The 12,160-nt window shown below is 37.7% G+C and overlaps 1 protein-coding gene across 8 annotated transcripts in view; it reads left to right on the top strand.

Annotated features, from left to right (window-relative positions):
* Dnm3 (dynamin 3) overlaps positions 1-12,160 on the top strand; it is a 485,204-nt gene that overhangs the window by 179,294 nt on the left and 293,750 nt on the right. For all 8 annotated transcript variants that reach the window (XR_016536837.1, XM_090340431.1, XM_090340434.1 and 5 more), the window contains one exon: positions 7,128-7,214. Coding sequence is in view for 7 of the 8 variants with exons in the window: in XM_090340431.1 (XP_090196557.1) it covers positions 7,128-7,214 (87 nt within the window). In the remaining variant the exon portion in view is untranslated. The remainder of the gene's footprint in view (positions 1-7,127; positions 7,215-12,160) is intronic.

Raw genomic sequence — 12,160 nt, 5'->3', positions numbered from 1 at the left:
TGGTATGAAAGGTAAACAAACACCTGGACCTGACTGCACATAACTAAACAAGTGAATTCAAAGTCCTTACCACAGCCCTCAAAGCTCTGTTTGACCTTCCTTCCTCCCTTCTGTTTCTAAGCTTCACTCCTCCTCTCTCCATTTCTCCTCTTTCCCTTCAGTCCACTCCAACCACACTGCTGTCCTTGTTTCTTTAGCAGACCAAGGAAACATGGCAGTAGAACTTACACATGTCTTCTTCTCTATGTGGGAAGTACGTTGCATCAAGATACTTGTGTGAATCACATCCCTTGCTTCCTTCAGGTCTTTTTGCTCAATGCATTTGATAAAAAAATTTCCCCTAATTTTTTCATCTATAATTGTGCAGCCCTCCCTACTCTTTCTCTCCCCCCTCTCTCTTATGCCAAAGTCAGTTTTTTTTAAAAAATACATGTGAGTTATAGTACATACTGCTCTTGTTGTTGGGCAATAATAGGGTCTTGCAAAGTTATGGTCTATGAGGAGAGTGACTTGATTTTTTTAAGCCCCCACCCCAAATAGCCAGGTTTTCCGTGGAATTGAAAAGAAGTGGATTGTGCATCATTGACTGTCAGGTGATGGTCGGTTTGGCTGAAGTAGAGTGAAGGAGAATACATTGTTATAAAACATTATGAGCAAAGAGGATCCAGAGATCTGACATGGTTTCCAGTGGTTTTCCTCTATGTAAGTAGACTTGCTTCTTATTTCCCCTAATGAGTGGCTCTTCAGTGAATACACTTTGTACTGTGCTTCACATATACTAGATGCCTTAAGTGATAAGCTCTGGCACTTAGGCTGAAAATCATGCTGGTTATAACGTGTATGACTTTTATTTGGCATTATGGGAAATTCAGGTCTGAGTCTTAGCTTTAAAGCTATTGGAAGCTCATCTCAATCTCACAAATCATTGAAGAATTGTAATTTTTATTTTTTAAATTCATTTTCTTTAAATAGTTGTACCAAGGACTTTCAATTCAGCATGTTATATATGCATCTAATGCATCTTGATTAGCACCACTAGTCCCCTTTTGCCTCCCCCATCTGTCCCAAACTCACCCACCCCTACAGTTATCTAGGTCCATTTTGTGATCTTGATAATTAATTCATAATTTCATAATTTACCTCACCCTCTGCTTTTCCTCCCACCTTCTGTTTTATTTCTTCTTTTTTCATCTTCACTGCTCATTAATATGTCTACCAGAGATAAACTTGAGAAGACAGAGGAGATAAAAACCTGACTCAGACTTCCAGGTGCTGTTTTGACTCAGTGTCAAACTACCCTGACTTATGCGGTATTTTTGGAATCACTTCTGTGCTTCTTCTGAGTACTTTTTAGTTTTATTTCCTCTAACATGAGCTATCTTTTATTACTTAACATTTGCTAAATAACACTAAAGTTCTTTTTCTCTAACAGTTTTTCGATCACATATATCTCATCATTTATCCCACCAGTTGTAGAAAAGATTCAAGGGATATAGAGGTTTGGGATTTGACCATTCAGAGAAGGTGATTAACACTTTTTCTTTCTCTCTAGTGGAGAACCTCACCATTTCCCAATGGCTTTATACCAACACTCCTCACTATCCCTCACCTTTGTGAACATGGGATTGTGGAGACATGGGATTTCCCTTTTTATAGCAACCACGTTGCTCCACTAGGCTGTTTTCACATCTCCTGATGAAACACAATGGATTACTGGGGATTATTTTGAGAGAGGATGTCGGCTAATTCACACATTAAAAAAAGAGACAAATCTTGAATGCATTGTGAGCAGTATATTTATTATTGCTACAAACAAATGGCCAATATTTGAAGGTTTATAGCTTTTGGGGGAAAAATCAGAGCCTCTATTTTTCTAATTGTTTTTTTTTGACTTCAGTGATCTTTGGTATTGAACTATGAATAATAACCCAAGGCACCAGAAAGTTACTTGTGAAGCTCTAAAAATCTTGCCTGGATTTCCCCTAGGAAACCTAATATCTTGGCCTTTATGGTCCAATTAATATTTAGTCAATTTTATAAGCATGTGGCTTTTATTTTATTGAATAGAAATGTCTAAGTCATTTTTTTCTGTCTAGAGAAAAATAGGGTACATGATAAAATTTTATATTGGGGTCTCACCAAAATAATTATATACTCCCCTAAGTAACACTTAAAATTGCACATAATTAAAATGTGTTTTGTGGAATTTTTAAATCATAAGGTTGCTTTTGCTCAGGCATATGTTGAAATTTCTTTTAGAGTTTAATATTTAAATTTTGATTTTGAAAGTCACACATGTTTTATCATTTCTCCATTGCATCTTCACTGTTTAGAAATAGTCAAATAATTTGAACAGTATGCTACATGCAGGTAATTTATCACATAATAGATGTACAGTTTTGATTGATAATGTCAGTATCATGCAAGAATTAAATCCCAAAGGTCTTTTTTGTGGGAAGAATTAAAGTTTGAATTCATGTTTGCTAGGGGGGAGCTCAGTCATTTGAACCTGTGAGAGATCTTTTGATGGCAGGTGTGTAGCCATTTCTCTCCCTCCCTCTCTCCTTCCCTCTCTCCCTCCCTCTCCTGCTCTCTCTCTCTCTCTCTGTATGTTTGCTTCCAAAAAAATATTTCTGTGAGTGTGCCACTCAAGCTGTTAAGATTTTAAATGTCAGATACTATGATAAGTACTGAGCACAGAGCTGGCTGAAGGCAGTTGACTAATATATGAATTAAGGAATAGAAAATTATTATAACCAACAGCAAAGCCTTAGTTCCTTGGTCATATATGAATGAATTTATCAAATAGTTAAATAATAGAGGTTAAAAGTTTAATGATGGTATCTTTTAGGTCATCAGTGTATTTAGGCAGTCATGATTAGAATTTCAACAACTTACTGAAAAAAACCTACCCAAACCACATTGTTATAATCATAGTTTTCTGTAACTATTCTTAGGAAAGCAAAATGCACATGTATAAGCTTATTCTAGTACTTGAAGTAAGTCTATGTTTGAAACCTCATCCAAATAAGATCTACTGTGAAAAGTGGATTTCTCTTGTGCCATAGGGAGAAAAAAAGCTTTTTTGAAAGCAGTATGTAATGCTGCATATGGACAATTGCTCCAGCACCTGAAATAAATCAGTGTTCAGAACAGAAATAACATTATAAGATTTTAATTCAATGTCCAGAACAAAACTGAGTTACAGATTTAAATGACTGAAGAAAGTTTAATTGAATCTTAAATTTGGACCATACTATAGAAAAGAGAGATTGAACTGAGCAACAATAGTGAGAGTGACATCAACTGGCAAGCAAAGCAAAAGGTCATAGAAACCATGTGTGAGAAGTAATGCACCTGCTATCTGGAGAATGTAACTGTAACCCACTCTATGCATTACCCCGAAAATAAAACAAAAACAAAAACAAAAAAGGTCACAGAAACCATGCAATGACTACTATGGAATGAGCTAATGAAAAGGAGGGGTATAAGAGTTCATTAGAAATTATTTTGAATTACAGTAGAACTTCCTTCTCTTCCTGTATGTATTTTAAGAAGAATTAAGCTTCACATTTTAAGAACCATCAATTAAAGCCAATATTCTTAAGTTTTACATTCCCATAACCCTTTCTAGATCAGCCAGCTAAGAAATATATATTATGATACCATCTTTCAGTAACACTCAAGTTTACACTGCTTAGTGTCTTCAGTGGTCTTTCTTCTGCTTCTCCATGGTACAGTGTTTCTGTCTGTCTGTCTGTCTGTCTCTCTTTCTCTCTCTCTGACTCTCTGTCTCTCCCTCTGTCTCTGCCTCTTCATCTCCCTCTCCCCCTCTCTCCCCCTCACTTCCTCTCTCCCCCTCCCACTCCCCCTGTTCTGGTTGTAGGGCTTAAACTCATGGTCTTATTCTCTCCCTTTGCTTTTCCACTTGAGACTGGTGCCCTTCCATTTGAGATACACGACCACTTCTGTCTTTTTAATCGTTTATCAGATATAAGAATCTCATGGACTTTTCGGCCTGCCTTGGTTGGCTCTGCACTTTGACCCTCACATCTCACCCTCCCAATTAGCTAGGATTACTGGTGTGAGCTCCAGTGCCTGACTTTATTTATGGACTATCATTGATTACTTTCCTGGTAAACTGAGTCAAGGGATGGTAAGTTTGAAAACACATGCACACACACTCACACAGCTGTCTGATCCTCTTGCCAAGGACAGTAGATTGGAAATGTTTTTAAATGACTCCATTTCATGGGATACTTTTGTCATTTTGGCCTTTCCCTGACTTAATGATGGCCATGCACTGGCCTGGGGTCTTTCAGCTGTCAAGTATTTAGTTTCTGCATAAACATTTATATTGCCACCATTTGGTGGTTTTAAAAATAACCTTGTGCTGTAATTTGTCCCCTGAATGCTGCTGAAACCATCCCAGTCCTCTTCGTAGACCACTGCTCTCTGCGCCCTCACTTTTCTGCAGCCGAGATTCTGCAACAGCTCCTGATGTTCCAGCATTCTTGAATAGCTAAGATGGTGTGAGTGCCAGGGAGAAACCATTGCTCTGGGGGCTTGGTTCAGGCTAGCAAGATAAATGACCACCTGGCCCCGGGTGTGAAAGCCTGGCATTGAGGCAGTTATCAGCTAAGGCTCCTTCTCTCTGAAGGATTTCCTATACCTCTGAATATTCTCAGTGTCAAATGGGGTTCTGAGGTGATAGATCTTGCCTCATGGAATGCTCTTGAAATTGGATGTGGAAGCTTCAAAATTATTGCACCTTTCAATCATTTGTAGAAATACACCTGCAAGTAAGCTTAGTTTCATTCCTCAATGAGGGATTGGAAAGCTCATGAAAGGGCGGTGATGATGGTATCTAGGTTTCTGTGTTTGGTAATACATACTGTTACAGAAATATCCCGTATACATTGTAGGAAATGTTGGAAAGCACACAGAAGAAACATTACACATACTTGAAGGAGGTGTCATGAGTAACATTGGGTAGTTTTGAATAAATCTTTGTGCAGACGATAAACTGACACCACAAGGAAAAGGTGATTTTGTGATCGTGTTTGTAGGAAACTCTATATATTTCATGAAAGCTAGAGAGCGGGGTCGCAGCAACCCTGGAGAACATAGGACAGCTGCTGCTCAGGTATTTTTCTAGCTTCCTACAAGTTTAGGGAAATAAATATTCTAGTTTTACTTTGGGAGATTCTTAAGCTATAGTATTGAAAATTTTAGTGTGTGTGTGTGTGTGTGTGTGCGCGCGCGCGTGTATGTGCTTGTGTTCCATCATATGTTTAATAGTTTGATTTTTTCTTTTTGGATAATATAGTAGACACTTTACTGTCTTACTCAGTAATATTTGAAAATGTGATTTGAAATGACTACATTCCATAGGCGAATCTACTTTAGTCTATTTCACACCATTGGATACTTGGTGCTGTGATCAGTGCTTTATCATTGATCATTTCAGCTCAGACTGTCATGAAGCAATTAGGTTGAAATACGTGTGCGCATATGCTTTGTGGGCATCTGAGATTCTTGCTACAGATTGCCAAACTGCTTTCCAGAAAGAGTCTCATTGACATTTCTTCAACAAGTTTAAACTAGTTTCAGTCTACTTTGGCCTGTCATTTTACAAAAATACTTGGAGCACTTTGCTGCAAGCTATATTATTTTGGTTACTTTTCCAGTTTCATGTTTTCCATCTGAGAATTGACCATTTATGAGTGAAATCATGCTATTTGCCCATATCATTGAGATATTAGCATTATTCTTTTTTTTGTGGAATGTGCTTTCCTATCATAATTTATAATCATTTGCCTGGAGAAAACTATGGATGTGCTTTTTTTCCCATTTCTCCTGCTGCCATTCCAGCCAAAGTCACTGTCATTTTCCACCAGAATTATTTTAGTAGGCCTTGAGGAGTTGACGGATTGTTGCCTGTGTACCTCCTCAGCTTTGCCTCACGCCCATCTTTTTCATCTCAGCTCTGACCTGAGTTAGTTTCTCTCACTACTCACTGTTCTCCCATTGTACTTGGCCAATTCCCTTCTCCACACAACCTCACTTGCACACTTTCATCTGATCCTCATATCACCCTGCTCCTTTTGTCTGAGACTGGAAACAGTTGTAATTAATTGACTCTGTTTGGCAAGTTATGATTTGAATAGTTGGTTCATATTTTAGATGGGGCAAGTAATTGACACATATTTCTAGAGTCTTACAAAATATATGCACTTACACATCTATTAGAAGAATTTTAAAAGTTAAATCAGTCTATGTATGGCTCATAGAATGAATCCTGATCAAAGGGTCATGGGCTGTAGGCTCTGGAGTCTTAGAATTGAGTTGAAACCACAGGCTTACCGTTTATGATTAGGTCTTGGTGAAATTACTTAAGCTTTCAGTGATTCACTCTTCCATAGATAGGACATAGTTACATCAGTTTCTTCTGATTGTTAGGGATATTGAAAAGGGATGATTCACAGCATGCTGAGCACACAGCCTGGACATGAGAAGTACTACTCTTACCAATTACTCCACTCCTCATCCTCTTTTCCATCTGCTTTTCCTTGGGATTTTGAGTGCCAGCTCTGCAGAGCAAAGGCTAGACAGTGTCTAAGGTCCTTCTCTGCTTCTAGGGAATAGTTCTGTTGGTTATGAGATGATGGAATTGCCAAAGGATTGTGGTTTACATAGTCTGTTCTATTACTCTGCTACTCTTTGCAGTAATTCAAAATATTTAGCCATTGTTTTAGAATTGTAGTGACTAGCTTCTGTAAGATACCATAATGTATCTCTGCTTCTTTCCTACTTGCTTGCTTTCCCTCTTTCTCTCTTTCTTTCCTTCTTTCTTTCTCTCTTTCTTTCCTTCTTTCTTTCTTTCTCTCTCTTTCTTTCTTTCCCTCTTTCTTTCTTTCTTTCTTTCTTTCTTTCTTTCTCTCTCTCTCTCTCTCTCTCTCTCTCTCTTTCTTTCTTTCTTTCTTTCTTTCTCTCTCTCTCTCTCTCTCTTCTTTCTTTCTTTCTTTCTTTCTTTCTTTCTTTCTTTCTTTCTTTCTTTCTTTCTTTCTTTCTTTCTTTCTGTGTTTCAAGTAGTGTATTAATATTGAGACCTGTTTTCTTGACAGCTGGCAAACTTCCCCAGACTTTGTGAGGAAACAGAAAGAATTGTTGCTAACCACATTCGTGATCGTGAAGGGAAGACAAAAGATCAGGTAAGAGGACTTTCCTGGTAGACAGAGCTCTTGTGAGAGTGAAAGGTTATCCATGTTGGTAGTGTACAGCAGTTGGCCTAACGTTTCATGGAAAAAGATACAGTTGTTTCTGCTACTTTGATATGAATTATAACAGTGTAACTATCTAAATATTTTATCCAGGTCAAAATGTTTTTAAAAAAAGACAGTTTAGAAGAATGAAATTTGAAAGCATGAAAATCCTGTGCATCAAGCCTAGCATTTACATATCTCATTTTGAAAAATCATAACCTTTTATTTTTTTGTGGTACTAGGCTTTGAATTCATGGCTTTACACTTTGACTTGCTCAGATGGCATTGGCACTATTCCACTTGAGTCATACCTCCAGCCTGGCTTCTTTTTGCTTATTTTGGAGATGGAGTCTTACAGAATTTTCTGCCTGGGTTGACTTTGAATGGCAATTCTTCAGGGCTCAGCCTCCTGAGCAGCTATGATTACAGTCATTACAGTCATGAGACACCAACTCCTGGCCCAGGAGTTCTTAATTTTTAACAAGCAAACATAGAGAGCTAAAATGTTACACAGAAAACACCAAATCAATTTTTTTTTTAACTGTGGAGGACAGTAACAGCTTTCTATCAGCCTGTGACTGAAAAACACATTCAAGGGCCAGGAGCGTGGCCTAGTGGTAGAGTGCTTGCCTAGCATGCATGAAGCCCTAAATTCAATTTCTCAGTACCACATAAACAACAAGAAAAGCTGGAAGTGGTGCTGTGGCTCAAGGGGTAGAGTGCCAAACTTGAGAAAGCCCAAGGACTGTGTTCAGGCCCCTAATTCAAGCCCCAAGACCAGGTTAAAAGAAGAAAGAAAGAAAGAAAAACACATTTAAGAAGCGATCTTTTGCACATTGCGATTTTAAAGTGTATATTGTTTGTAAGGAGTGGCCATGAAATTAAAGCTTAGCCTTTATGTTCTGGAAATATTATTATTTTTTTTCTTCTATAAATTTTATTTTTTTTTTAATTTTTTATTGTAATTAATAAAAGGGTTACATGATATTTGCCAGATAGAAGGTGCATTAATTCACATACATTGATACCCTTTCACATGTCTTGGTACCCATTAACGTCCTCCCCACCCCCCCACTCGTCTTGGTTGAAATATTATTTTTAAGTATATCTAATTCACTTAATACATAAAGAACTGTGTAAAAATAATAACATCCTATTAGATTCAAATGGATTTTTCCTTAGTAATGAGGGAAAATACAAAGGCTTTCAGATTTTTCTTCCCTTCCATGACATAGTTGCTAGTGTGATGTTGAGCGAAGCTGGACATGCATCATTGACTTTCCAGAAAATAACAGCGTGTTCTTGTGCCAGTCACTTCTTTGGACTGTTTTCTGATGTGCAAGTATTGGGATGTTGGTTTATATGGCCTCTGAGAGTCTCCATGAGTTAGTTTTTCTAGCTTCTGTGGTTCTCAGGAGAGTTGAAAAGAGAAAGGGAGAAATGGAGAAAAAAAGGCTAAACAATGAAAAGAGAAAAAAAAACATGTTGGAAAAAGGGATGCATGTATGGATAGTTTATGAGATTGCAAAGCAGATGGGGAAATGAAGGGTTGGCAAGTTGGAGGCCATCAAACAGAGAGCTTTGTATGTGATGCAGTGTGATAACTGTTGCTCTGCTTGAGCTGAGGGGCTCTTTGTTACTCCCTTCTAATCATTGTGTTTATAATATTCACTTCTCTAACATTCATACTTGGATAGCTAACTAAAAGTAGAAAAACAAGGGTCAGGAGTTTGGCCTAGTGGTAGATTGCTTGCCTAGTATGCACAAAGACCAGAGTTTGATTCCTCCGTACCACATACATAGAAAAAAGCTGGAAGTGGTGCTGTGGTTCAGGTGGCAGACCGCTAGCATTGAGAAAAAAAGCCCAAGGACAGTGCTAAGGCCCTGAATTCAGCCACAGGACTGGCAAAAGAAAAAAAGAAACAAAGAACAACAGATTTAGTAGAGATGACATACCAGTGTTAACTCCTGCAGTAAAATCAAGCCTGGGGCAAGGTCCATATCCTCAAAGTAGTGTCCGCCCATGTCTAATGCCACTGACATTGCTGGATCAATAAAACACCAAGATCTTAAAAATAAATTGCATACTTGATCTTGAGTAAATCAGCTATTTTAGTGTTTAATATTCAGATGATGCTATCAACTATTTAACTCTTAGGGAGCCTATATAAAATTAATATTGAGAAAATAGTATGTTTATTATTTGTCTCTAAATTGGTTAAATTCTGTATGTTCCATGTTTCAGAGGTTTTGTTTTGACTAAAATGACATATGCTGTGGCCATGTCAAGGAGAATTCCCATAGCATCATTAAGATTGTGGTCTTAGATTTCAGAGAATTTGACATTGAACCCAAGTCTACCATTTAATTTCTGTGTAACCTATGACCAGGCCATCCATTCAAATCCTTCATTCTTGAAGTAGTTATGGTAATTAACTCACAGACATTTTGTAAGAAATGAAGTAATTCAAGTATAGATCATAGTTCTTAATTTTAATTGCTTTTGGTGTTACCCTTCATAATGTTCTGATCCATGTACAAATAAGAAAGAACTGCCTTTTCTTATTTTGAGGGGAAGTGTCTTCCAGCTATAACTGTGATAATTTAATTAATCCATTCCCCAAACTAGGGATTAGAAATGGGGCAGATGTTTAAGGAAATTTGAGTGAATCTCAGCCTGCTCTGTCAGCTATCAACTGCCTCTAGAAGCATGTCATTCTGGGTAGATCTTGCATTTGGATTCTGGACTTTGGGTGAAGTATCTGATCAAATAGTGGTCTGTTTTCCAGCACTTCTGTGAACTCTAAAGTGCTTCTAGGCATTCTTATTCTTATAGGTTCTGCCCCTTCTTTTTTTGGTAAGAAACGAAAACAAATTATTAGATATTTCTCAGAAAACTGGGGCAAAATCTTCAAAGTTCAACATAAGAAATCACACATCTGTGAGTTGTTTTTCTTGAAAGTGTTTGGAGCATCTATGTGCACTGGCTATTCTAGTTGTTTCCACACATGCAGTGGTGTATTGAAGTAATTGACTTGGAGGGGTGATTACGGCTATCAAGAGAAGCTTTACTTTTATTCAATTAAATCCTTAGTAACTCTGCCTGAAAGTACAGGCAGAAACTCTGGGAAAGTGAAAAAATGAGAGGAGAAAATAGTGTTTTCTTTCTTATCCCTCACATGTGACCTGGCCCCTTTCCTAGGGTGAACACAGACTCCCAGTTTCCAGGAATATGAATGAAAACAGCCATAGCTTTTTATTTTTTTCCACTGTTTTCCTACCCTGCAGTCCAAATTAATGTGTGTGAATGGCCAAGTTACTCATGACAACCTTTGGTTGGTTGTGTTAAGAATTACGTAGATACTTTCTTATGTTGCCAATTACTTATTTGTATTTAAATGTTACAGTTTGTAAAATTCTTGGCCAAATAGTTTAGGGAACATAATATTTAACAGAATCTAGTTTTTCTTGTTGGGAGAGGAGAGACGATATAATGGTTAAGCTAATAATAATTATTCCTTCTAACTCCTTAGTTCTCTTTAAGAGATAAAATTATATCCAATAATATAAAAAACTATGGATTTATCCAATAGCCCCCATCCCTTGCCTTTATTTTTAGTAGTGGGAGTGGGGTCAGTCTTTTTAAGGAAAGTTCTGTTGTAACTCTCAGTGAGAACTGGTCAGAAGATGGTTGAGGTTAGCCACCATAGCAAAGCCTCAGTGTCACATAGGAGGAGATACTGAATAGGAATTCATAATAAGTGGCCACATGTCTTGATTCCTTTAAAACAAATCATTCTTCAAGGTTGGTCTGGATACTTACAAAATTAAAGCCAGAAACATTTATTAGGCACCTATTAAGTATAGTGTGTTAGGGTCAGGAAGTAAAATAGGAACTGAGAGGAATGCCAGCCCTGCCTGTGTCTTGTAGTCCTGTGGGGGAAGGAAATACTAGACTGAAAGTTAGAGAAGTATTAAACACAATTCTGGGAAATGCCAAAAAGAAACCCTTAGAGTATAATACACGTATGAGGGCCTGGAAAGATGGAGAGTCACAGCATGATTGAGCCAGTGATGGGGCAGAAGGAAGGGGGATGGAATTTGGTGATGGTTTTCCCAGGCAGTGCCACTGTGTGGCACTGAATAAGTATGCCAATAAACACTCCCATAGAGACTCTAGTGATGAAAATTTACCTTCAGTGAAGGGAGGCAGCCTGAAAGTATACATCATGTAATTGTTAGCTATTTGGATTTGAGAGCTGCCTGTTCAATTCATTTGTCCCTTTACTGATTGGATTATTTGTTCTTTGGAGCTTTTGATACATGCTAAGTATTAATCCCTTATCAGAGAAATAGGTGGCAAAGAATTTTTCCTCATGCTGTAGGTTATCTGTTCACTTTGGTCATTTTTTTCTCTTTATTGTGTAGGGGCATTTTAATCTTATGCCATTGGCAGTTATTATTTTTTGTGTTTGTTACAGCCCTATTCAAAAAATAATTTCCTGTTGCCTGTACCTTCAAGTGTTTTCCACCCCAAAGAAGTGAATGCCAAGGCAGGCATAGTGTGCGTTGTTGTTGTTACTTGTTACATGAGGCTTTGATCACTGCACAGTTTTAAAGAGTAACCAAAAAGTTTCAAAGATAGAAGTTGTATGCTCCTCTGTGCATCACACAGCTCAGGTGATGCAAAGACACACACAGCATTCTCACCAGTTGTGTTTAAATCATTGTAGGCTCTGTGGAATGTTGCTCTGCCTGTAATTTCGTGTAAATCTGCTTTTCAAAAAGAAAGGTAAAAGTTAGGATACTTTTCCCAAGCAAAAATGTGGTTGAGCAGTAAAGCAAGATTTTAGATAGGTTGAAAAGGTGGTATGTCATTAGTTGAACAGGAGGTA

Source organism: Megascapheus bottae, chromosome 10, assembly GCF_031878675.1.
Source record: "Megascapheus bottae isolate mThoBot1 chromosome 10, mThoBot2.hap1, whole genome shotgun sequence".
Taxonomy (NCBI): Eukaryota; Metazoa; Chordata; class Mammalia; order Rodentia; family Geomyidae; genus Megascapheus; species Megascapheus bottae.
This window is presented reverse-complemented; position numbering and strand designations above follow the sequence as displayed.